General features: G+C 49.2%; 1 protein-coding gene across 5 annotated transcripts in view; it reads left to right on the top strand.

Annotated features, from left to right (window-relative positions):
- The window catches only part of LOC131572785 (plexin-A4), a 421465-nt gene that overhangs the window by 10739 nt on the left and 383951 nt on the right, over nt 1–26775 (top strand). For all 5 annotated transcript variants that reach the window (XM_058826142.1, XM_058826138.1, XM_058826139.1 and 2 more), the window contains exon 2: nt 14873–16136. In XM_058826142.1, the coding sequence (XP_058682125.1) occupies nt 14958–16136 (1179 nt within the window). In that variant the 5' untranslated portion in view covers nt 14873–14957. The remainder of the gene's footprint in view (nt 1–14872; nt 16137–26775) is intronic.

The following is a 26775-nucleotide window of genomic DNA, read 5'->3' on the forward strand; positions in this document are numbered from 1 at the left end:
TATATATAGATCTATGTGTGTGTGTGTGTGTATGTTTTATACATATACATAAAATACACATTTATATGCACATTGCTACACACAAATGCAAACTACACATGCTTTGGAAATGCCAATCTGTTCACCCTGCACTTTTCGCAGATCACTGCCAATTTTCCCTCACAGTTCAGGAAAGGTTTTGCAGGTCCAGATTTTTGGAGAAGGAAGAGCAGCCTTGCTGCAATAGCTGGAGTTAGGAGGGATTTAGGCAAACAAAAAACAGTTTTCCTTTTTCCTCCAGCATCCCTTGATCAGATGCTGCTGACAGAGAGATGTTTTCCAGCTTGTAGGGAGGAGAGAGAAGAAAGAAAAGAGTTTGAGGTTTTTCCTCCACTGCAGAACTGGGAATAATTAAAGCAATTTTGGACAAATCTTTGTGTCTGGGAATGTGCTCCAGTTGAGCTTGGCTGCCTTAGTGCTTTTCAGAAGGTGCTGGTCCAGGTCCTGCTGGTGCAAAGGAACCTCTGAGGGGCTCTCAGGGGTAGGGGATGATCGTGCAGCAATTCTCACCCTTCCCAGTGCCTCGGCTGGGCCCTGGCCACGAACTCTCAAGTGGGGCAGCACGAGGTGCCACGAGCCTGGAGAAGGTCCCAAGCAGCTCAGAGCTCCGTGAAAATCTGCTTTTCTGCTTTCCAGTCCTTGGCTGTGGATGGGCACATGCAGACATCTTCCTGATCCTGCTGCTTGATGCACAGGGGTCTTTGAGCCACATTTCCCCCACAAACTGCCTTGCTGGCTGCTTGCCTGCTCTGCCTCCCCTCCTTCTGGGTATTTATGTGTGGGAGGATAATCCTGAGGCTTCTCCAACACCTGCAGAAGGGAAAAGTGACAGCGAGATGCTTGAAGCCTTTTCACTCGGTGATTTGGTTTCACTCGGTCGTTGTCTCCTCTCCTGCCTTGCTTCTCCCTCCCCGAGAGGACAGGCAGCACAATCAGCTTTGTTTTATAATAAGCAGAAAGGTCTCCAGGTGCAGGGTTGTGCTTGCCTGTCTCTCCTCTGCTGCTCTCTGCCAGTGGGTGACTCTTTTTGCCACCTATAATTAGCCTCTCCCAAGGCCTGGCTGCTGCTGGGCTCGGGCAGAAGGTTTTACAGCCACTGCCTCTTCTCAAACACAGGGGAAAAATAATCCCTTCCTCAGCTCAAGGAGAAGGTTTTAAGCTGGTTCCTGCTGCTGCTGAGGCAGGGTGGCTGCAGGAGGGGCCCAAGGCAGGCCATGGCCATGCTGGGATGGGGTGGGATGGAGGATGTGTGTGTCAGGCTCCCCACGCAGAGGAAGGAATCAAATATCTGCCCTGTCTCAAATGCCATGCTGGGCTCCTCTGGGACAGAGTTATTGGTGAGGAGGAAGCTGACCTTCTCCTGTGTTTATGAACTCAATCTCTGGTTCTCTTTGGGTTTGATTCCCCCCTGCCCCACTCCTGTTACAGATTGCAATACTCCATTTCAAAGGAAATAACATTTTCTTCTTTCTCTTCTTTGCTGAGATTTTTTTTTTAATGCTGCTCAAGATGAACAGGATTTCTTCCCCTCAGCTTTCCATGTTCTATCCTTGACTTGTCACGCTGGAAGTGGATGTTGCTTGCCCATGTTTTTGGGGGATATTCCCCTGTTACAGCTGCTAAGGGTGAACAAATTCTCTTGGAGCTGGGAAAAGACATAATTACTTTAGTAGTCAGACTCCAGCAAGTTTGAGAATTAAAAACTCTCCTCATTTCCCTCAATGCCACATGGATCTGTCCTTCTTCCTCCTGGCTGAGTTATCTCCAGCCTGCCCTGGCACAGCTTTTGCTGCAAATCCTTTCCTGCAAGGGCTGGTCTTGAGCATCTTTAGAGCAACAAGTCCTTTGGAGCCCCATTTCCTTTTCCTTCCACTTCTACCTGTGGAGAGCAGAATTCTGGAAGCTCAAGAGCTCTGTCTCTCCTGAGCACAGGTCCCTTGGAGATATTTGAAGGCACTTTGCTGAAGTTCGAAGGTGACTTTCAAAAACCTTGGCCATTGCATTCATGTATATATATATATATATATATATATATATAATATCTGTTCTCTCTTCCCTCCTGTTTTCTTTCTCTGTCAGGAATCCAGCTGTGCAACATGTGGCACTTCTAGGGCTTGGAAGGCAGGAAGATCAAGCAAACAAAGCTTTCAGCAAGAAGAGATAAATTTCCAGAACAAATTCAAGCCACGTAGGCCCAGTCTGTTTTAGTTTTAAAGCCCTGCTGGTAGTGATGTGTGGGAGCTGTAGATATAAAGCCAGGGAGAAAAGAAGAGTTTATTTGTATTATTTCTGGCACCTTGGTAGAAAGAAAACCCCAGTTCTGAGTTCATGGGGCTTGGCACAATGTTTGTCTGCATGGTCTGGAGCAGGAAGCTGCCTGTTGAGCTCTGCCTCCGTGCATGGCTTGGAGGCAGAGGAGAAAAGGGAATTATCTGCCCTGACTGCTGTAACTGGAAGAGGAAAGTGCCGGATTTGTGGGGGTGTGTGGGATGCAGATGGCCCCAGAGGAGAAATGTCTTGTTATTAATAAGCCACTGAATTGCGATAGCAATTTTACACCTGTGCACGCTGCTGCGGTTTTTATCTCGGCGCTCTGGCAGGAGCACAGCTGGGAGCTGTGGGGATTTCCTCTTTCCTGCACAGACAGAGGACAGGCCAGGGTTTGGCTGTGGAGCCCTGACCATGGACTGGCTGCAGGGGTTTGGTCCTGAGCTCCTGAGGGTGTTTGCTGACACTGACCTGGCAGGTGCTGCTGTCCCAGAGCATCTCAGAATGGTTTGGGCCAGAAGGGATCTTAGAATTTTAGTTCCAGCCTCTGTCAGGGATCCCTTCTACCAGCCCAGGGTGCTCCATGCTCCATCCAGCCTGGCCTTGGACACTCCCAGGGATCCAGGGGCAGCCACAGCCTCTCTGGACACCCTGTGCCAGGGCCTCACCACCCCACAGGGAAGAATTTCTTCCAAATGTCCAATGTAAACCAGCCCTCTATCAATTTAAAGCTATTCTACCTTGTCCTGGCTCCTTTTTTATTCCTAAAAAACCCTCCTTTTTTTTTTTTTTTTTTTTTTTTTTTTCCTATTTACTGCTCTATATTTTCTTCACTAAGGTAAAAAATATAAATAAGCCCAGAAGTGGCCCCTGGGTGCACTCCCCAGCTCTGCCCTAAAAAGCACAACAGCCCCCAGCACAAAACACTGCTCTTTTCAGCCTAATGCCACCACTAACAACCCAGATTTCATTTCCACCCCTCTTTCCTTCTGCCTTTTTCCTCTAGTCCAAGCTGAAGCATTACAGGCTCTAACTCTTGAGTCAAGGCTAAAATTCAGCCCAGCCTCCTGCCTGAGTGCTGCCTCATGTCATTCAAATCCACCTGCAGCCAGTCCCAAGCTATGTCCCGGGCACACAGGAGCCAGGACAGGGCCCTGTGTGCTCCAGCCCTGCACCTGGGGCCCCGGGGAGGTGGAGCTCAGGTGATGCTCTCCAGGAGCAGGGAGGATGCTCCTGCCTCGTGTCCCAACAGCTGTGCCTGCATCCCCAAGGGGAAAGGTGCATGGGCTCAGGTTTACAGCTTTTCACACTGTTTGAGGCACTCCAGGTGTGGCTGTGGGGTCCTGTGAGGTGAGGGAAGAGAGCAGCAGGGTCTGTTTTGGGGAGAGTGGAGAGGTGGAGGCAGTGGCAGGTGAGGCTTCGGGGCAGGAGTGCCCATTGTTACAGTACTTGTGGGCTTTGCTCTTTTAGCACCTGGGCATCTGCTTAACAGTGTTTCCCCAGGTCTTAAAACCTGTGTTATCAAGGCCCCCATTTCCTCTGAGCAGGATTTTATGAACAGAGGTGACCTTTGCACGCCCCCCACATTAAAAACACCTCTTGTCTCAGCCACAGGTGTCCTTATCCTGTGTGAGCAGAGATGAACAAAGCAGATGGTGTTTGGATCTGGATTAAATTAGAGTTTTGCGTGCAGCTGGCTCAGCAAACAAATAACTTTCTTCTGGGTAGCACAACCCAGATCTCAGACCTCTCAGTGCAAACTGAAGTGTCCTTTGCAGCCTGCCCGGCTCACGCGCCCCTTCCTGCTGCTGGCTCTCTGCGTAACACCTGTCCTAACACAGCTAATGCTTTCTGATGATGGATCTGCAATTATGAGGCTGTGCAAACAGCTAAAACAATTGCATCACCCTCCCTGTGGCTGCTCTGGGGTGATTTGTGGAGCTGCTGATAGCGCTAGGCACGATTCGTGCGGATGAAGGGTCAGGTCCGTGAAGTGCAGGGCACCTGCAGCTTCCATCTGTGTCTGAGTGGACCAGGGGAGATATTTATGGGAGGAAAAGTGGTCATTTTGCCCTTTGCAGGTGTGTTCTGCAGCAGCAGCAAGCTGCCCACGTGGAGTAGAACGTGCTGGCAGTGTCTCCTCTCGAGGCTGGTCAGTGTGGAGGAGCACAGGGATAAACTGCAGAAAGATTTAGCAGCAGAGTAGCAGTGAAGTGCTCCTCCCTTCCTCTCCCCAGCCTCCCAGGCTGGGTGCCAGCAGCAGGACTCTGCTGTATCATTTCAGGACATGCTGGATGCATCCCTGCATCCCACAGCTGAGCAGGGTGACCACTGAACTATTTAAAGTCTCTCTCCAACGCCGACACTCGGGTGTGTAATGCAAATTCTGCTGATGCTGGTAAAGTGCTGGAGCAGGGAATGGGTTTAGGACTGAGGGGAATTTGTCACTGTGAGCACTTTTGGGTGTGTGTCCCTCAAACATGCACCAAAGGAGAGAAGAATAGAGAAAATCAGAGGTGAAGGGAGTTCCCCTGGTGCTGCACGCGTGTCTCTGCAAAATAAAAGTTGTTGCTGAGGCACTGAGCTGGGAATTCAACACGAGGGGTGAAGATTTGTCTCTGCTTTGCAGACTCTGTGTGACCTTGGGCAAGTCAGAGAATCACAGACTGGTTTGGATTGAAGGGACCTTAAAGATAATTTAAGGGACACCTTCCACTAGCCCAGGGTCAAGTTATTCTCCTCCTCTGCTGATAAAGCCCAAGTGTTGTCTGATCCATCCTAGGAGCACTGGAAAAGGCAAAACTTTTCCTTGCAATATTTGTGCTATTAGATGCTCCACTTGGTCAAATTTAGACAGACTTTTAGCCACAAGGGAAGGAGCATCCTGATTTTTTCTCCCTGCCCCAAAGCGTGCCACCTTTTCAGTGAGGCAGCAGGAAGAATCTAGCTGAGGTCAAATATAGGAAAAAAAATAATAAAAAAAAAAGTTAAAATCTGTAACTTGCAAAAACTTTTCCCCTAATTTAGTTCTCAGCATTGCCCAAGTCATTCTGAATGCAACTTTCCACGGCACTGGTAGCCTGAGGCAGACACCAAGCTCAGGAAATTGTCCCCTGAGTGGTTCAGGTCTGTCAAAGTAATGAGGACCTTAAAAGTGAGCCTGGGCACAGAACATGTCAGACAACCTGAGCTGTAGGTGTTGCTGCTAAAGCTCACTGCAATTATGTATGCACACAGTGTCCTGCACGGGAACTGCATCATTTTGGTGCAAAAATGGATGTGTGTGTCCAGGGTGGAGTCGTGTATCTCCCTGCAAACGTGATCTGTGTGTGTACATCAGCTCCTTTCTAATCTGCTTGTTAACAAACAGCATGTGATTATCTCCTCACCCATGTGAGCACTGTTCTGCCTCCTGCCTGCCTCTGATCCTGGCCATAGGTGTCCTGGCCAGCCCAGCAGCAGCTCAAGACTCTCAGGAATGATTTGGGATTACTTATCCTGCAGCAACAGCCGGGCTGGCCTCTAAGAATAACTTTCCATTGGCCTTTGGATGTGTTGGCAGTAGCTGGGCTGCAAACTCACTGGAAGAGAAAATTAACAGCAAATTAATTATACTTTATCCACATTTTTCTTTCTGGAAGAGGGAGTTGAGTTTTGCTGCTGATTCTCTGCTTTTGTGGTCTTCCTGTGTCACCCGTAAATTGGGACATCACGGGGCTGTGGTGGGATGGATGTCAGACTGCTTTTTATTTTTTCTCTTCCCTTGAAATGCTCCAAAAGCTGCAGCTTATCAGAGCTTGTGTCCACAGTGCCTCATTACAGCTCTCAGCACAAAGAGTCCTTCCCCAGTGCTGCTGCTGGGCTGGAAATTGGGTCTCAGCTGGAAGTCTCTGCTTGGGCAAACGTGGGGCTCTCCCTCATCTCTCCTGCCTTTTGGCTCAGGGTCAGCTCAGCTGCCCTTCAGCCTGCTCAAAACATCCAAGTCAAGTGGGGACAGAAGCCTTTTTGACCAAAATGCTCTGAGGGGAAGTGTCTGAAGAGGACACATCTTGTTTGGTCTGATCTTGGGTGCTTCTTCTCGGGGAGCATCTTGCTCTGAATGCAGCAGCTGCACTGCCCTGGTTCATTTTGAACATCACAAAAAGTACTGTTATGCCAGAATGGTTAAAAATTATAAACAATTGCAATGCAGTTTTTATGGTATTTCTTAGGGAAAGCCAAGAAAAGCGTGCAGGAGATTAATATTAGTTTAAAAATGTCTATTTGGTGCTGTATTATTTTTAAAGAAGAGATCATGCTCTGTAGGAATCTCATATCTACAGAAGATACCTGGCATTTGGGACTGATGAGCTTCAGAGCAGAACTATGGACTTTTTATCCCTCTGGCACCCCTTCAAGTCCTCTTTCCAAGTCCTTGGAGGCAGCAGGAATAGATTCCTTCAGCTGACACATGCAAGTTCTGAATGACCAGATTGGGACCTAATTGCCCTGGGTGCTAGAGGAAGATGAAAAAAGATTCACCTGACCCTGTCTGACCTGCTTGAGGACTGCAAGACAGGGAGCAGGTGGTGGAAGAGCTGTCACGAAGAAGGCAGAGTGATAAAATGAGCAACACATGTCTGCCCAGGAGGTTCAGGGTGCCTAAAAACCCACCCAGAAGCGTTTAGGAATTTGGTCAGAGATAGGAAGTGTGCAGAGGAAGTGAAACAAGGAGATGTCTCAAAGTTTCTTTTTCAGAATCTCCAGTCAATACCAAAATTCTGCTAATGGTTGCAGTAAAGTGCAGCTTTTTTTTAGGGCTGGGAGAGCAAATGCCAGTCAGCACTGCTGCTTCCCAGGGGTGTGTTGGATTGGAGATCTGGCTGGGATTTGGGATGGCCCAGCCATCCCTGTTTTATGAGGATCATCTGCTCCCTTTAGCCACTTGCAGGAGAAGCAGAGGGTGAAGAATTTGCTGTGTCAGATCTTTTCCCTGGCCCCATCCAGAGCTGGTGGCTGCTGCTCCAAAAGGGGCTGGATACCTGCCATAAATGAAAGGAGGAAATTTTATGCTGAGTAAAGCACAAAGAGAGACTCTGTTCTCGCCTCTGCTGCAAAGCCTGCATCACTGAAGAGAAATTATCACACCTCTGACTCTTCCCTCCCAGCAATACAGCACTGCTAACAGCATTTTTTTTATGTTCCCACTCCTGCTGTGTGTCCAGCCTATTTCCCGTGAGGTTTGGTGCAGTTGCAGGATTGATGGCCCTTCCCTCGGGGATCCTGGCTCTCCAGGAGCACACAGCTGTGCCCTGCATTAATCCCACTGGCCTGGCCACTTGTAAACTCTTCATTTGGGAGAAGTTCCCATCTGAAGTGCTGGTTGCTGGTCAGTGGTGCCCATCTGGTTTGCAGAGTGCCTGATCCTGTGCAGCAAATCCACTGCTCTACATCCCTCTGCAGCTTTATTTCCAAACCTTATTCCCCATCCCTACCCAGGCATTGAGCAACCAGGTCTATGGAAGGTGTCCCTGCCCATGGCAGGGGGATGGAACTGGATGGTCTTTTAGGTTCATTCCAACCCAAACCATTCTGGGATTCCAGATCCTGGTATCATCTCTGATTTTCCCAGCCCTGTTGCTTTTACTTTTTCCCTCAGACCACTCTGCTCCAGCTGTATTTTGAATATATAACAAAATCTCAGACTTTGAAGGCTGGGGATTCTCTGCTGGCTTCTTTGCCAGTGCTTTCCCCACCTCCAAACACAGATCTCAGTGCTCCCACAACCAGCTGATCAAGGTTTTGTTTCTTTCCTTGAAGCCCCGTGTTTTATCTCCCGGAGATCTGCGGAGTGCAGTAGCCAGTGGCCACAAAGCCCCTGTGAATGTGGAGTGACGCTCCCTGCCAGCCTTTCAGGAGGCAGCTGAAGAACAGTGAGATTTGGCTCCTGGTGGATACACACAGTGTGAATTGTGAGGCTTCAGCCTGAGAGAGAGGACTCAAGTCTCACAGATCTTCCTGAAATTGCCAGGCAGGGGGAAACATCCACCTGCTGCCATCCAGAGCAACATAAACTCTGCTGAAAGCACCTTCAGCCAGCAAGGAAACCAAACAGCTGCCTGGGGGCAGCTCATGGGGACAGCTGGGTCACAGACCCTTCCTTGCTGTGTTAGGGCTCCCACCTGAACCAGACCCAGCAAATTTAAATTTCTTTTGGGTTTTTTCAAGAGCCCCCAAAGCCTCGAAGGGAATGTGTGAGCACAAGCTGAGCTTCTGAGGAAGGAAATGCCATTTTCCTCAAGGCTGTCCTAAAATGCTGGGATGCATAGACGAGCTGGGGAGACCTGCTGGGATGAAACCCAGTTCATTTTCTTTTCAATATTCATCACTCCTTTAGGGGCAGAGGCTGTGTTTATTCCTCTTCGTGTCTAGAGCTCATCAGGGTCTTCTTCCCAGTGAATTGCTGTCCTGGTTTCCACTGATATAAAGTTAATTTTCTTCCTGGGATGGCGTGTTTTTGATTTGGCATGAGAATCGTGGTGATAACACACTGATGGTTTTAGTTGCTGCTAAGTAGGGTTTAAACCAACTCCAGGACTTTTCAGCTTCTCATGCCCTGACAGGGAGAAGGCTGAAGGTGCACCAGGAATTGGGACACAGCTGACACAAACTGACCAAAGGAATATTCCATAAAATTTTAATTTTTTGGCCAATCTGGCACTGCCAACCCTGTGAGAGCTGCACCTCAGTGAAACACAGCAGAGAAACTCTTTGTGCTGGGGAGAGCAGTGCCAGCACTGTGTGATGGCTTTCCTGGGAACAGGAATAAGACTTTGAGACAGAAATCAACCTGACACTCTGGCTTTTGGCAATATTTCCCTTTTCTCAGTGCCCTGGACCTCTATGACCTCACACACACAAAGTGGGACCAGCCAATTTAGGCACTGCTGTGACATGGTTTGCTTGAAATCAGTGACCTTGTGTGCTCTTGCTACAACAGTTTGTTTGTTGGGGGGGTTTTTTATGTCCCCAGTTACTGTGATAAGGAGTCATTTTCATAGATTTGTCCTCAGGATACTTTCAGGAGGCTGGGAAATATTGTTACCTGTGCCACATCATTGAAAGGCTGGGTCCCTTCCAGTTCAGGATGTTCCATGATTCCATAACACCCAGCCTTGTCTGCTCCAGAAAAGAGAGTTTAACTCCGGTCTTTGGATTTGTAGCATATTTCCATGACCTCAAAACTCCATTCTTGTTTCTGTGATGCTGAATATTTGTATTCCTTCACTCGAGTCTCTGTAGCAAATTCCTGGAGGAGCTGAGAAATTATTACAAACCTCTCTGCTCTCCCTTCCATGCACAGAGGAGCACAGCTCTGACCTGCTTTTGCTGGTAGAAAACCAAGTTTGAAATGCAGGCAGAAGCGACATCCACATGCAGTTTTATCAACTGGGAAGAGCTGGGAAAAAAAGGAAGCAAGTCCCACTCATGGCATGTGTTAATCCCATAATTTAATACTCTTCTGGCACAGACACAGGCAACAAGGTGATGGGCAGCATCTGAGGGCCTGAGAGGAATAATCTGTGTGATGAGGGAAGGCTGTGTTGTCCCTCTGTATCATAATTCCCTTGCAAACAAACCATCCTGAAATTAATCTCTTTATTTGGGACAAGCAGCAGCTTGTGCAGGGATCTGTTCTTTTTGGTGAGCTCCAAAGTAAAGCTGCTCTGGTGTGGGGTGTCCCCAAAGTGAGACTTGCCTTCAGCTTGGACAGGTTGTAAGTTCAGGGAGAAAGGATTTAGCCAAAGTTAGAATCCGCTCTTTGTTGGGGAAGCTGTTGACAATGTCACTCTATGGGTTTTCTTGCCATGTTGGCTCCCAGAGAAAAGCTTTTATCCATGGTAATCAGGGTTTATTAAAGGAAACCATGAAAAAAAGTCTTTAGATGAGATTAAAGGGATTGTGTAGCTGCACTTGGTGCTGAATCGCTCCGTGCTGGCTCCGGCGCTGGGCGTCTGCCTCGTCAGCATCTCTGCCCGGCCTCCTGCATCCCGGGAATGAATAGCCTGAGTGCAGGAAAAGCAAACACAGGAGTGTGCTGCCTGATTAGCTGGGCTTCATTAACCACCCTGGCACTGCCCAGGAGCCCTGGGTGCTCCTGGCTTCCTCCCAGCCAGGTGGGGAACTCACCCTGTCCGTCCTCCGGGGCTCTGGGGTGCTGCCAGACCCACTGTCCACGAGGATGTGCTGAGTTTTCCCTCCCTCCCAGAGCTGTTTTTCAGCTCATTTTGGTTGTATTCAAGGCCTTAACATGTATTTTTGCTCTGAGCTGGACTCAGAGTGGGATTGCTTCTATGACTTTCTGTATCCAGGCTCTTCCTGCTGACTTTGTGCTGGCCCTGCTGCCACGTGTGGCCGTGGCAGGGGACCTGCTGCTGAGGCTGTGTCTAACACCTTTGGTGGCAGGAGAGCTGTGTGTGTGTGAGGGAAATGCTGCTGTCTCACGTTCAGCCAGTGATGTGCTCCTTTCAGGAGCCATCCCTGGAGTGGGGTGGGTTTGTCCCAGACTCCGGTACAGGGACGTGACCATGGATTGTGTGAGGCTGTCAATCAAAACTCAGCTCTCCCAGCTCTCTCTTTCCCCTCTCCCTGTACACTTCCTCCCGAGTCCTCCCCTCTCTCTCAACTGACAGATCAGTCCTTTGTGTTCTCTTTATTCCTGATTTATTCCTACTTCCTCAGGCATAACTCATCCTTGACTTTGTCCCCTTGGATGCTGCGGCACTGTGAGGATGTATTCATCATTCCCATCTAATAATCAGAGCTTTGGAATTTTGGAATGTTTCTTCCTCTGAGACTCTTTGGCATCCAAACTTTTCTTGTCCAGAACCCCATGCATTTACCACAGAGTTTCATGTTCTGGAGTCTTGGGATTGTGTCCTGGAGATTCCTGAGTAGAACCAAACTGCAACCCTCAACTCTGTGGTCCCAAACCTTTGCTGGAAATGCTCAGTGACAGCAAAAATGTGACCAGACTGTGGGGTAGCCCCCTAAGGTGCTGTTCTCCAGGAGGAAACCAGTACTTTAACCAAACTCTGGGAATTCAAGGCATCTTCTGGGGAATGTGCTATGTGCAAGCCAAAAAGTTGTGATTCCACTGGCAAGACAGTGGTGTGACACCTCCTGTGGGTGCTGACCCTGAGACCTCCCTCTACCATGGATGGGATCCTGTCTGGGACAGCTGGATTTGCTCTGTGACCTTCCCAGGGACCTTGGATGTGCTGATGGAGTGGCTGCTGTGGCAGGAGCCACGTTGAGGGATGATCTGGCCTTGCACAGGAGCCCTGTGTGGTGGCTCACAGCATCACTGCTGGCCACATCCCCAGTGGAAAAGGCAGTTTGGGTTTATTTTGGAAACAGCCAGCTCAGAGCCTAAGTCCAGCTCTTGCTGGCTGTGGCCTTTTGTTTATTTGCTTTGTTTCTAGAATATAATTACTCTCTGCATGCCCATGGCACTGTATTATTGCCTTCCCAGCTGCTGTGATTCCTGCCATCCAGACATAGGCAAAAAAACACCTTCCACAACCCCCTTCTCCTTGGCGCATCCTCTGAGGGGTTGTACCAACCCTGCTCTATTCTGCAGGCTAAACATCCAGGCCTCCTTGCCCCTGACCTCTGCTGATATTTATTAATTAAGCCAAATTATAAATTATAGCCCTCAGAGGTTCCAGGAGTGATTGGGGCTCCAGGACAGAGGGTACAGGGTGAGCAGCATGAGCAGATGGGAGAGGAGAGAGTGCCAGCAGCAAGCAGAGAGGAAATCCTGCTCCTAGGATCACTCAGATGGCTGCTGGAAGATGGCAAAATAGCCCCAGGCTCCTGCTCTCCCAGCTTTGTCCCATAGGGCTGCTCCTGTGCTTTCAGACTGCTGATGCTCTTTCCTCTGCAGGTGAGCTTCCTCCCCCATGAGGCTCAGTGTTTTGGAAAACACCCCTGCCTGCTGTAAAGCCTTCCTGGAGTTTCTCACTGGAGTCTCTCTGGTTTCCAGATCAAATTTGCTGTCTTTGTCTGGAGAGATCACAGAATGGTTTTTGGGTTGGAAGGGATCTAGCAAGGTTCTCCTCACCATTCTCTTCCTCTCTGAGTGATAGCCTGACCTCAAATCAATTCTCACCTTCATGGGCCTCAAAGAATTTATGCCTGGAGTCTGTCTCTTCTCATTTTGTCTTGGCTGTTTGGTTTTTTAACCCCATTTTTGCAGGTGCTGTGGTGAATTTTGGGCAGAGGGCTGCTCTTGGAGAGAGGGGTGCTCAGCACCTCTTCAGTCTTGGGATTGCAGCAGTTCTCATTTCCCTGCCCTGCAGCTCTGCTGACTCTGCAGAGCAAAATTCAGTAAAATATGGGGGTAAAACAGATACCTTTTTAGTAATACTTGAAAAGAATAATTTCTTCCTAGATCTGCCTAGTTCCTGATCAAGCCAGTGCCTGTTAGAAATGTGGATCATAACTCATCATGGTGTTCAGGGTCACCACGTGATGTTTCTGAACACAGGACTCAAACAGGGACAGCTTCCCTCTGCTGCTGCTCTCTCAAGGATGGGCTCTTTTGAAAGAGGAATGGTTGTGTGGGGAGAGCTCATCCCATCACTGCTCCATCCATCATAATAAAGGTTATTAAAAGCCTACGTGACCAGCCTGCCTATCCCTGCAGAGCTCGAGAGGCAGTCCTGCAAACTCTGCACTATAAGCTAGGTTTTATTAAATATTTGCTTGACCAGAGAGGCAAAGCAGAACAGGGTAAACATGACTAAAGTAAATGTGGGCTGACCTTTGTCCGTCATCCATCCAGCGCCTGCGGCTGCTGCGGCAGGGAGGGCAGCGGGAGGTGAAGGTGATCCTACAACAGCTTGGAAATTCTGGCTGCTGTGCGAGAATTTTGAAATATTTGGGGTGGCATAAAAATGGTGGCTGCTCTACAAGCCCAGACCTACTCTCTCCACTACCAGATCTAATCAGCCTATGGGTCAAAAGAATGTGGGATTTATTCTCCCTATTACGTTTTTAAGTAAATTTTTCCGTTCCACCGGCATTAGCAGAGCTGCACAGATCTGGAAAAGCTGCACATCCAGACCTGTGTCATTGTCACATCTTCCTCCCTGCTGGGATCTGCAAACAGGGATTTTTTCCTTGCCTCCTACTTGTGCGAGCCTGGCTGTCATCGCTGGTTACACCCCTGACTTCAGCAAAGTCACTCTGTGACAGAGGGGTTGGGATGGAGCTCTGTTTGGCTCGCATCCTTGTTAAAATCAAGACCAGCTTTGTGAAGTTCTGCTCTGGGTGACAGAGGGATGAAGGGCCTGGCCACCAGGTTTGTGTGGTCAGCACTCATTGAGGGGCTTGGCTTGTGAAGTCTGAGCTGGTAGAACTCCATCCCCACATGCTCGGTGGGGCCATGAAGGGGTAAAGCTGTTCTTGGTACAGAAGCAACCAAAAAAAGTGACGGAAAAGGGAGCAGATGGATATGTTGAGTAGGAAGAGGTGTTTCTATGGGGCTTGGTGATGTGCCCACCAAATGTTTGAACCTCATACTGCTCCCATCACCATGGTTAAAACCTGGGAGATTTTAAGGGACTGAGTGGTGCAAGGAAAGCTTCTTCCCTCTCTTTGGAAAGAGAGGTCCTTGGGTCATTGTTTTTTCCTACTTCAGGGTGCTTTAGGCTTTTTCACTGCTGGTAGATAAGCAGCCCCTTTCTCCTCAGACACCTGAGATTCCCAGGAGAGCTGGATCTCTTTTAGATGATGTTCCCTTGGCTGTGAAGTGGGTAGAGAGTGTGAAGCAGGTGGAAAGTGGTCTGTGGTGAGAGCCCAGGGGCGGGAGGACACCCAGTGCTCTCTTCACTCCCAGCCCACTGCAGATGTGGCAGTGACAGCTGGCACACCACAAGCCCTGGGCCTGCACTCCAGGCTGGGCTGGCATGAGGCAGCTCTGAGCTGGCAGCCACAGAGCCACAGAGCCCAAACAGGCCCGTTCTGAACTGGGGTCTCTATGAAAGGATGTTAATGTCACACCAGAGCTGGCTCCTTCCCGGCAATCTTCAAGGGCTGTGGGAAAGCTCAGCATCCATCTGGCCCCATCCCTGTTGGCAGATTCCTGACCTTCTCTAGGCTTCAGTGCCTTGTCCAGAAGAGCAGGATAATAATCCTTCTCCAGTTCTGGCATCTCAGATAGCAAATACACACTTGGGTTGAGGCTGGCAGTGCGAACAGCAATGCTGGGTGATGTTTTTGCCATTACCCTTCTGCACTTCCAGCCAATATTTATGCTGCACTGTGGGGCACGTGTGTGTGTAGTGGAGAGGGAAAGGGTGCTGATTTATTACTCTGCTGTGTGATTTCTGCTTTTTCTCCCAGCATCTTTTCTGTCAGGAGGGCTCCCTTTGTGCTGGTTTTAAGTAGAGAGCTCAGAGTGGAGAAAGGGAGGATTAGCAATTAAATACGCTCTGATGATGGCATGGTTGTGAAGGAGGGAGGAGGAAGGAATACTCCATAGTAATGTACTTTTGTTTCCTTTTTTCTTTGCTTGTAGGACAGAATCTGCCAAGGAATTGGTGTTTTGAAGAGTTTTACAGCATCTAATCCTCGTTGCCTTGGGAATACAAACCTCTCTAATCATGTCGCCGGCCATGTGGAAATGGACTTGCCTGGTTTCTCACCTCCTGCTGTCCACCACAGTGTCACCTCTTGGCAGACAGCAGCCACCCCATCCAAAGAGGCCCTTCATCACCTTCACCGGGGAACAAGCAGAGGGAAACTTCAACCACTTGGTGGTGGACGAAAGAACTGGGCACATTTACTTGGGGGCTGTCAACAGGATCTACAAACTCTCCAGTGACCTGAAGGTCCTGGTGACCCACGAGACTGGTCCTGATGATGACAATCCCAAGTGCTATCCTCCCAGGATAGTCCAAACCTGCAACGAACCCTTGACGCCCACCAACAACATAAACAAAATGCTCCTCATAGACTACAAGGAGAATCGGTTGATAGCCTGTGGGAGTCTGTACCAGGGCATCTGCAAACTCCTGAGGCTGGATGACCTCTTCAAGCTCGGAGAGCCCTTCCACAAGAAGGAGCATTACCTCTCTGGGGTGAACGAGAGTGGCTCTGTTTTTGGAGTCATTGTTTCTTACAGCAACATGGATGACAAGCTGTTCATCGCCACGGCCGTGGATGGCAAACCGGAGTATTTCCCCACCATCTCCAGCAGAAAGCTCACCAAGAACTCCGAGGCTGATGGGATGTTTGCCTATGTCTTTCACGATGAGTTTGTGGCCTCTATGATCAAGATCCCCTCAGATACCTTTACCATCATCCCCGACTTCGACATCTACTACATCTACGGCTTCAGCAGCGGGAACTTTGTCTACTTCCTGACTCTGCAGCCTGAGATGATCTCCCCACCCGGCTCCACCACAAAGGAGCAGGTTTATACCTCCAAGCTGGTGCGGCTTTGTAAGGAGGACACGGCCTTTAACTCCTATGTGGAGGTGCCCATTGGCTGTGAGAAGAACGGGGTGGAATACCGGTTGCTCCAGGCTGCCTACTTGTCCAAGGCTGGAGCCATCCTGGCCAGGTCTCTGGGCGTTGGCCCTGAGGATGATATCCTCTTCACAGTCTTCTCCAAGGGGCAGAAAAGGAAGATGAAGTCCTTGGATGAGTCTGCTCTTTGCATCTTTGTCCTGAAAAACATCAACGACCGCATCAAGGACAGGCTTCAGTCCTGCTACAGGGGAGAGGGGACATTAGATCTGGCCTGGCTCAAGGTCAAGGACATTCCCTGTAGCAGCGCGGTAAGTGAGGCCCCTCAGCACCCCACCTTGCCCTCCTCATGTATTAACAGGTCTTGTCTTCAGAAAACCAACCTTCTCAACCCTCAAAGCAGAGACCAAGGAACTGAGACTGCCTTGTCCCGGTCCTGGCTCTGCCTCCAGCTCACCATACCACCCAGTTTAACCAGTTCATGCCCCAATTAGCTCATGGACAAGTTGATGGAGGTATTGGCAGACATGCTGTGTTTGCTGATGAGCTAAACCAAGGGCCTCGGGATATTTAGGAGGAATATGCCTGTTGTAGTTACTTTGTGGTGCAAATCACAGAGGTGAAATCGCTGAAACCCAAGTGCACTCTCGGCTCAAACCTAAACCAAAACAGGACCTAGAGATGTCAGTGGCTTGTGCCAGTTTCTGTGTGTGCTGGTGTAATTTTGTTTCCCTGGGCCAGAGCTGGGGCAGGATTTATTCAGGGAACTTTATGAAACCAGGCCTTCATTTCTTCCAGGGCTGAGAAGCACTGGTCATTAACCATCAAAGCCCCTCGCCTTCCAGTCTCCAGCCAGCTCTGCACTGAGAAATTAAGGCCTGGCTGCAGATCAAGGATTAAACACTGCAAGATTTAAGGGCAGGACTGGGGAAGAGGCTGGTCTGTCTGACCTACAAATGGTCTGAAGAAATTGCCTCGGTTTATTCCGAGTGCCATTGCAGGAATGTGCACGGGGCTGGCTTTGATAGCAGGCACAGACATGGGCATTACAGCCGGCACCGCACCCGGGGCTGCAGGAGCCGCTTCCCCGGGCTTTGATTCCCATCCTTAATTAGCTCTTTCAAGTGAGAGGCGAGTTTGAGTCTGAGCAAAGGGAATAGGGAGAAACGCCAGAGTGCTTTCCTGCCCCTAATCTCCAGGCAGGCAGTGCTCAGGATATGGGATTGCTCCTTTGTGCTCAAGCCTTGTTTGCTGGGGGATTCTTCTGATGCTCCTTGTTGGGACAAGGACGAACCACGAGGAATGTGGAGGGGAGTCTCATTGCAAGGACACTGATCCTGCCTTACTCTGCCCTAATTCCCCTTTACACCCCTCAGTGTCCTTGCTTGACCTTGCCTTGCTCTCATTCTCCCACACTGAAGGGACAAGTCCTTGATTTTAGTTGGGATCTCTTCTGCCTAGACCCACAAAGCTCCCCGTGGAGCTTTGCACAGGAGAAAGGCTGTGCCCAAATCTGGCTTTGATTTTTTTGTTTAGCCGCAAGGCCTGTGCACATTCAAAGAGCTGCCTTTAGATTTAAGCTGGGAGCTTCCCACTGGAGTTTCTTTCCTGGGCTCTTAAGCCTCTCCATGCATTTGCATATTTGCTCTGCTTGTGCTCCACACTAACGTTTGCAGTGCTGGACCTCTCCAATTAGGAAGTTTGAAACCTCTCAGTCCTGCCTTCTGTGGCTTTAGACAGGAGCAAAAAAGGCCAGCAGCTTTCTTGTATCCCACGGGGTGAGTCCCAAGCCAAGAAAACTGATGTCAGACTGAGTAAGGACAGGATTGCAGAGGCTGGAGAGAGGGCACGGTGGGAAAAAGTGTTAGAGCATATTTATGAGTGTACGTCTTCACTGTGAATCAGAGACACTGCAAAAGAACCTGAAGATGCTTGAATTCAAAGCAGGAAGTCTGAAGAGTGTAACTAAGTAGGCTGTCCTCTCCTTAAATGAGCCTACTTAGAGCTGCTGGCAAACCCTGCCTGAGATCAGCTGTGCTGCCTGAGGGAAGAGGTATTAGTGACTTGGCTGCTGAAAGGGGTTGCAGAGTCCAGCCGCTAAGCTTGGAAAATATTTGATGGTTGGTGAAGTATTTTGGAGGCTGGATGTGTGTCTGTGAGAGCCTGGTCTCCTCTGCTGAGGTCCTGCTTGCCAGCCAAGCCCCAGCACTGCTGCTCTGCCACTTAGCACATGTGTTAGAGGCAGCTCTAAAAACAATTACAAAGCCATCAGTGAGCCTTTCCCCGGGGTTGTGTGGATGGCAAATGTTTCTCTGATGGTGCAAACAGAGGTTTAACCTGCCTAAGGTCCAGGCTGGAACTTAACTTCAGCTGTGCTGCCCTGCCTTCAGCAGCTGAAATCCTATATGAGAACAGGTCCAGCTGATGTGCTGGGCACTGAGCATTTCAAAGTGACAGAGGAGAGACTTGGATTAGGTGTTAGGAAGAAATTCTTTACACAGAGGGTTGTGAGGCATTGGAACAGCTTGTCCAGAGAAGCTGTGGCTGCCCCAGGATCCCTGGAAGTGTCCAAGGCCAGGTTGGACATCAGAGCTTGGAGCAGCCTGGGATAGTCGAAGGTGTTGTCACAGGATAATCTTTAAGATCCTTTTCAACCCATCATTCTGTGATTCTTTGTGGTATTAGCTTTAGGACTGAGGAGCTGGGTTCACTGCACTGTCCTTGCCTATCAGGTCTGGCTTTTAGTAACAAATATTCTTCTAATATTTCCAGTATTTCTAACAGGGCAATTACTGACTCAAAGGGGATCCACATGACAGGATGTGTCTACATGGCAGGACACTTCTGCTCCTGCCTTGGTGCAATCCTTGCTCAAGGCCATTTCAGGGCAAGAGAAATCTCATGGAGATCATTCCCAGCACTCTCCTAACCTGCAAATGTGCACACAAATAATTCCAGGGATGCAGGAGAGCAGTGTTCTGGCCCACTGCAGCAAAGTCTGTAGCTCCTCTGGTCAGACAGCTTGGTTATAGCTGGAGCTGAGAGACCTGAGGTCAGGAAAGAGCCTGGCTGGACAAACTTTGTCTCATGGTCAGTATTCAGCGGGAGGCATTGGGTCCCCTGCAGGGTTGGATGTCCTGGAGACTTGTCCCAGTCTGGTTTGCAAAGGTCAAGGCAAAGACAAAACCAAAAAATCTCGGTGTGACAAGCCTGTGACTGCCCCATGCCAAGTGCCTGCTGTAGATGTCAGCAGTGTGGTAGCAGAATTTCTAGAGTGGGAGAGGTGAAGGTCCAGAGATGAATGGAGAATCCTCAATGTTCATTCCTCTCCCATCCCTGTGTTACAGCTGTCCTCCCATTCATCTTCAGCATAAATCAGAAAAAAAATGATAGATTTTTATGTCTGGGCCGTTGATTTGCAAATTGGTGATGTTCACTCAGGTGATGAATGGTCTCAGGTAATACCTCTCTGCAAAAGCAGGATAATAGCTTATATTTAAGCAGCACACTTGACCCCAAATGCTTAGAAATTCACATAATCAGAGAAAAATGAGGCTGGGAAAAAAGGATTCTTATGAGGTCATCTGATTTGCCCTGCTGCCCTACTTATAACGCTTCTGACAGATGTTTGTCTCACCTGTTCTTAACCTCTGGCTATGGAGATTCCTCTCTCTCCCTAAAATCTGTCTGTGCTGCGAGGAAGCTTTCCCTCATGTTGAATCTAAATCTCCTCTCTGGATTCTGAAGCCATTCCTGCTTATACAGTCAGAGGGCACCTTCAAACCCTTTGGCTCTGTGGACATGCAGGGTGTTGGCAAAGGCAGGGCTGTGCTGGAGGGGAAAAAATAGGCTTAGAACAGAAAACCAGCTTCATGTTGGGTAAAGAAGGCTGTGGTTTCAGTGTCCTTCATAAACTTTGTAACTGAGCAGCCTGATCTAGTTGAGGTTATCCCTGCTCATGGCAGGAGGCTGGATGAGATGGACTTTTAAGGCTCCTTCCAACCATTCTGTGGTTCTATGACACTGTTGGAAAATGCTGGATTTCTTTAAAAAAGAAAAAGGAAAAAAGGCAGTTTGAGAGGAGGATGGAGATACAAGTGTGTAATTTCTGTACAGGAAGTGATCATTGGGGGATTTGTTGATTGTCAATAAAATGAAATAAGATTAATGGGTGCATTTTGAAGCCTGGTGAGAGTTCTACTCCTGGGATGCTTAGCAGAGGAGGCAGGGGAGCCTTCCCTTCTACCCTGGGGACCAGGCAGGTGAGCTGCTGTGAGAGAAAAAGCATGGATGAAGAAGAGGAGGGTACTGGAGACTGACCCCAAAGCATCCTGAGGGTGTCAGGGCTGTGGGGAGATGGAGAGGAGCAGGGATCCTGATGGAACTTTGGCTGGCAATGAAGTGCCAAACCCGGGGTGCTGCTGCATGTGACCCTGGCTGTCAGCTCAGGAGCTGCTCACATCCCAGGGCTGCTCTCCTGGGAGATCCTGGCTTCCTCCTCAGCCTGATCTGCCTCCCAGCCTAGGAGACTCCAGTCCCTGCCATGAAAAGGTGTCACCTCCATCACTGCAGCTTCTGCCAGATATGCAGCACCAATATCTATCCAAGATAATCAAAGTGTCAGTCCCCAGCTCCTGCCTGGCTTCTGCCTTTTGCTTGTATTTTCTTTTCCTTTTGGCAGGAAATGGGGTTTGACTGTTTAAATTGCTGTATTCAGTCTCTTCCTGTTTTTCATGGCAGCTCTGTCACTTGGGGGAGAACAGAAATGTTTTCAAAGCTGACCAGCCAACAAAAGGCCCTGTGTGAAGAGCTGGGCAATATTTTCCCAACACTTTGTTACCAGAAGTGGATGTTTGGGTCCCAAGCCATTGTCTGACGAGTGACTTGGCTGTAAAGGCTTCCTGTGCTTCTGGTTGGTAACTCCCCAAAACCTCTTTGCAGATGCTGCTGGTGAAATCTCTGAGAGTCCTGCACCATCTCCATGCGTTTGTTCCTCAAGTGGGCTCTGCTCTCCTGCTCTCTCCTACTCTCTCCTGCTCTCTCCTACTCTCTCCTGCTCTCTCCTGCTCTCTCCTGCTCTCTCCTGCTCTTCCCTCATCCCCTGCCCATCCCTGGTGCCCACCAAGCAAGCACTGCTGTTGCCACGGGGTTTGGCTGGATTCAGGAGGAGTCTGTGGATTAGTCCTTCCATGCTGGGTGTGTTTGGAGGCCAGCTGGGTGCACAGACATTTTCCTTTGTCAGAGTAGGGATGAACCCAGCCTGGTCCTTGGGGATGACCCTTGGGCTCCCTCCTGCTCGGTCCCACCAGGTTAGAAAGGGCCATTTTCAGCTCAGGTGGTGGAAGGATTTGTGTGTATGGTATGGGACAGTCAGCTTGACTCCTGGGAAGGGCAGAGACGGCCAACATTTTCCAGCCTATTTAATATTCCTCTTCCTTCCAGGGCCTCTGTTGGTAATCAGTGGTGTTCACAGGTAGGGCCAAGATTTTCCAGCCTATTTCATATTCCTCTTCCTTGCAGGCTTCATCATCCCAGGTGTTAACAGGAGACAGAGCACCCCTGAGACACCAGGATGGGGAGCAGCAGGAGGTTGTTTTTCAGGGGGGTTGGCTAAGGCACAAAACCACAATTTGTAACCCAGGGACTCCTGGATCTTAGTGTGGTGCCCATCTGTTCCAGGAGCAGGAGGGAATATCTTCCTTGCTCTTATATTCCTCTCTGGCATGGTGGGTAGAAGAACAGGGTCATTTAGAAAGAAGGACCAGCTGGAGCTGCTGGAAAGAAGGGGTGTTTCGAGGGAAAAAAATCACTTTACAAGCAAAAAAGCAGGAATTGTCAGCCCTATCTATCATTTCTCCCATTTTCCCTTAAAAGTGAAAGGTTGGGGAAAAGGGAGTGTTAACTTTTGCTTAGTCCTTGGGAAGAGGAATGTGTGGAAGGAGGTCCATGCAGGTGCTTTGGCATTTTGCACACCCAGCCCTGCCCATTTCTCCTGGCTGGATGGGTGAGTACGTGAGCCTGACTCGTTCCCAGGGGAATGGATCAATCACAGGGATGAGTTATCAGTTTCATTTTACCTCATAATCTCCCTCTTTGCCAGCCGGGCTATCCTAAGTAAATCCCTGTGTGTGTCAGTGCCACTGGTGCTTGCACAACAGCACATTTTACTCATCCCAGCTGGACAGACCATGCACAAGTTTTGTGTACATGTCTTTAGTCTAGATTTTACAGGCTGGTGTTTCTGATTCAAAGGCTTTATGGACAGCTGAGGTCAGTTCTTGGTCAATTTTTAACAGCGCTTTCTTCTTCTTCCTCTGAAAATGCAAATAAGAGCAGGAAACCCCTGCAAAAAACTACAATGTTCAGACTTTGGAAGGGCAGGACCCTCAGAAATGCTGTAATGCCTCTCTGGGAATGCTGACTGGAGACTGGGAGCCGGAGCAAACAGGCTGGTGGCTGCCAGATCTGTGTTTGTGCACTTGGTGACATCGGTTTGTGTTGGATGGCGTGCGCGGCGTCTGCGCGGGTTGGCCCAGGGACCCGCCGGGCCCAGCCGCTGTGATAAGAGGTGACAAGTGTCCTCCTGCTGACACTGGGGGCTGGAGAGGGCGGAATCTGAGCTGGGGAGGAAGAGGGACACTGGGTAAGGCTCTGGCTCAGGGTTTCTGCAGCTGGGCCCTGTGGTTTGCAAATCTCCCCCTGCACCTTCTGCCTCCAGCAGGCCTGAGCGTCACCTCCCCTGCAAAGCTGGCTCTGCTCCGGGGCAGAAAACACTTCCACAGAGAGAAATTCCATGTTATCTCCCCACGTGAGGCAGCTCAGGGAGCTCTCTCCAGGGACACAGCTGGTATTTCTCATGGCTGTGGTCAGTGGTGGATGTGGCCAGAGATGTCTGGGGCAGTGCTCCTCGGGCTGATGGAAAGCAATTGAGTCTCCAGTAAGGTTCTGGCCCCTCTGAACTGGGATTGAGAAATTCTCCCTGCTGCTTTCTCTGTGAGGTGAGCCCAGGCAGCATGTGGATTTATCATCTCTTTTCCCTGGGTGATGGTTCTCCCTCCCAGGTGCCACCTCTCTTCTTTCAGCCAGCAGGGATAAGGACAGGTTCCTGCCTCTGCAAAGTGCTCTGCACTCCAGGCAGAGAAAAAAAAGTGGCTTTGGATGCTCTGAGGGAGAGCAAAATAAAAACTCTTAATCCCCTATATCAACAGAAGCTTTCATTTAAGGGCTGTAAACCAGGGGCTAATTGCATGGAGAGGATGATTGCATTTGAGATATTAAGTAGGTTTCTCAGTATTAAACACCTGTCCTTGAAAGGATACTGCGTGACCAACGAATGCAGAAATAATTCTGGCAGTAATTAATTACCTTCACCCTGAAACCTCTCCTTCCCAAATCCTCATTGTCCTGGGGGAGAAAAAACCCCAAACATGCATTTGAAACAACCTTCTCAAAAATATTTATTTCCTTCCAAAGCATAAAACAGGAGGAAACCCTCTGCCTTTAAATGGCTGGGTGCCAAACCCTCTCACAGAGCTGTTCTCTCACGTCTGAGTGACCCCGCTCACACAAAATGTTCATTGAGGGCAGAGCAGGACCCAAGGCTGCAGAGTGTTGTGTCTGAGATATTCCAGGCACAGCTCCCTCCCCCACCATCCATCCCATCCCTGCTCCAGTTGGCTCTGCCTGAGCAGCTCAGCATCACCCCAGGTCCTGCTGGTCCCCTCGTGTGCAGGTGAGCGAAGTGCCAGACTCTCCGTCCCTGCCCGCGCCATCTCCCCGCGCTCCTTGCCACATGGACAATTAGATTTATTTCTGGGAACTGCTCTTTGCTGCTTCCCCTGCCAGCAACCCAGGCTGTTTTCTTCTGTGGTCGAGCCCTGCGGTCGCCTGTGGCTCAGCTTTGCATTTTTGGAGGACTCCACATGATCTCCTCACATTCTCTTCCGCGCCAGGAGATCGGCGACTTCGCGAACCTGACCTCGCGTTGCCTCGCCAGGAGGTCGCCTGGCAGGCCAAGGAGAATGCTTGTGCAAGAGGGTTTTTTTTTAAATTAAAAAGGAAAAAAGAAAAAAGAAAAAAAAAAAAATAAGGCAGAAAGCAAACCTCAGATGTCCTGGAAGAGCCAGAAGCAAAATGACTCCAGCTCCCTTGGCGAGGCTGATGCTATTTAAAGCAGCCGGAGCAGGGGAGGTTGCACAATGCCCATTCTGTTGAGGAGGGGGTCAAGGGGGTGCTGGATACAGCTTTGCTCTCTGGGATAAATCCTGCACAGACCCTTCCTCCCTCGCCTGATGCCAGTGGAGCCGTCGGGGTGAAACACAGTGCAGGGTCTGTCTCAGAACTTGGAGGCTCAGTGAAGATATTCAGCCTCTGGGAGCGATCTAATGCACGTGTCTATTTATTTATTATATCTATTTATGCCAGGAATATAAGAGAAGACTTATTTATTTTTCCCCTCCCTGAAATTTCTCTGTTTATCCAAATTGCCTGGATGGGTCTCTATTGTACCTGGGAGGATAGCACAGATATTGGAAGACTGGGTAGTGTGGAGATGGAGATGAAAAAATCTGTTTTACTCACAGAGAGATGCCTGAATCACATCTGACTATATTCCTGCCCCAGACACTCCCAGCCTGGCACCTGCATGGCTTTGCTGTCGCAGCATATAGTTTTTGCTCTAAGTTTGTTTGAGAAGCATTTTATTAGGAATGGGACAATCTTTGGGCAACCTGGCAACAACTTTAGGACAAAATTTGGTGTTTGCAGAGCCAGCACAGACCTGGTTGTGTAGATGTATCCAGGTTTAGGATGGAGCTGGAGTTCTATCCCTGGAAGTGTTCAAGCTTGGATGAGTCTTTGAACAACCTGATCCAGTGAAAAGTGTCCCTGCCCATGGCACAGGGTGGGACTGACTGGTCTTTAAGTCCCTTTTCAAGCCAAACCATCCTATGATTCTATATTTAAAGAAATACTCAACACTAGGAAAGGCAAGACACCCAGATAGGACTGGAACTAAATGGTAAAGACAGAGTTTCCTCTGTTTCCTCCATGCAGCTCTGGGAGCTCGTGTAGCTGATGGAACATGTGGGTGACATTAGATCAGTAGGAACAACATTGCATTTCCCGTTTCAATGTCATTACCCCGTCGTTGTCAACGATCCAAAATATAATAGGATTTGTACAGCTGATTTATCCTGTAAACAAGCAATATTAGCCAGGCACGTATTTAGACAAGGAGAGAGAGAGTGGGAGAGGCAGAGTGAGGGAAATGCAGCAGGGAATAATAAAAATTCACTCCTCCCAATGAGGGAATGACCCAGCACTCTTGGATTGGGACTGTTGGTTGGGATCCCACGCCAGAAAACACAGGCCATGACTGTGATGGGTCCCTGCTCCCAGCGCTGGCTGCAGCCTCCCAGTTGCTCAGTCCTGCTTTCAGGAGCAGTTGGAGCTTCAGTGAATTTACACTGCCTGGTACCAAGGCTCTGAATTCCTCAAGCACCGTGATCTGCACAGATAAGCGGCTGCAAGCGGGAGATTTCCCCTTTCAGGGCTCAAGTGCTTTAGTTTGTTGTTTAAACTGATAACCAGGCTTCTTTAAATTCATCTTCTGTGAGATGATGGGACCAGACACATCTTGATTCTCCCTGATACAGATGCCAGCCCTGGATCTCGACTCTGCATTATTTGTTGGGCAAGGCAAGCTCTCGCCACTTCCCGGTGCTGAAGAGCAGCAGCACATACATCTCACTCATTACAGCACTTAAATCACCTTTGCAGGACCGTGGTGAGGCTTAATTAATGCTTTTAAGAGGCTCAGGGCTCTCGGGGTGAAGGTGTTGCCTGCATGCAAAGCAGCCTTGTTGTTTCATTTCTGCAGCGCTGTTGGCGCGGGTGGCACTTTGCAGCCCAAATGATGATTTTTTTCTTTTCCTGTGTAACAAAATAATAATTATAGCAATTGTGATGCAGTGAATTGCTGGTGGTGCCATCAAAGGGAGGCAGCCAGACTTTATCTGACCAGGTGCTGGTGTGCACTCAATAGGAATGAGAGGGCTGATCAGGGAAATGTGGCATCCTTCAGAATAAAGTGCAGCACCTACTCTCAAAGGTGTCTTTCTGCATACACAAAAACCCCTTTTCACCTAAGATTTCCTCTCTCTGAGACTTGTTCTCACTGTCTCAGCTACAGCAGCACCAGAGAATATCAGTGCTGCTGTGTTTCAGGTGTGTAACAGAGCTTTGCTGCTGCAATAAGTTCTTACAGAAGAGCTCTAGCAGCTTATTTGATCAATACTTCCCTTTTGAAAAATCCCCAAATGCTTATTTACCCAACAGTCCATGGCAGTTTCAAAGGCAGAGTCTCCACACTCAGTAATCTCTTTTTTTTTTTTTTTTTGGGGTGTGAAAAATTTTAAGTGAATTTTTCAAAGCCCTGATCTGAGAGCCACAGAGATTATATTCCTCTGTTTATCCTTCAACGCCTCATCCTTATGATCCTCTGAGCCAGCAGGGGGAAGTTTATGGGACCACAGGAAAGCTCAGCTTCCTTTTACACCTTTTGCAGTCACACTTGCTGCTCTCCAGGTCACATCCATCCTTCTGGCTTGTGGGAATGAAGCTCAGTGACCACACAGCTTTGGGGTGTGATTTTCACCCCACCTGCACGGCTCGGAACCGTGATGCTGGAAATTTTCCCAAGAGGTGGAAATGCAATATGCAAAAGGGAGATTTGGCTGACACGCTGATGTTTGGGATTTGGAATGGGAAGATCTCCATGAATAGAATGTTTTATTATCTCAGTCTGCATTGCTGCTGGAGGTACTGCCCCTTCTCTGGGCCTGCATCAGACTTTTGGGGTCTAACCAAGGCACTGGAAATACCACTTAAATCACAGTTAGATTTTTCTTCATGGGGACATGAACAATTTCCCTCGAATCACAACATCAT

Source organism: Poecile atricapillus, chromosome Z (genome assembly GCF_030490865.1).
Source record: "Poecile atricapillus isolate bPoeAtr1 chromosome Z, bPoeAtr1.hap1, whole genome shotgun sequence".
In the NCBI taxonomy this organism is placed as follows: domain Eukaryota; kingdom Metazoa; phylum Chordata; class Aves; order Passeriformes; family Paridae; genus Poecile; species Poecile atricapillus.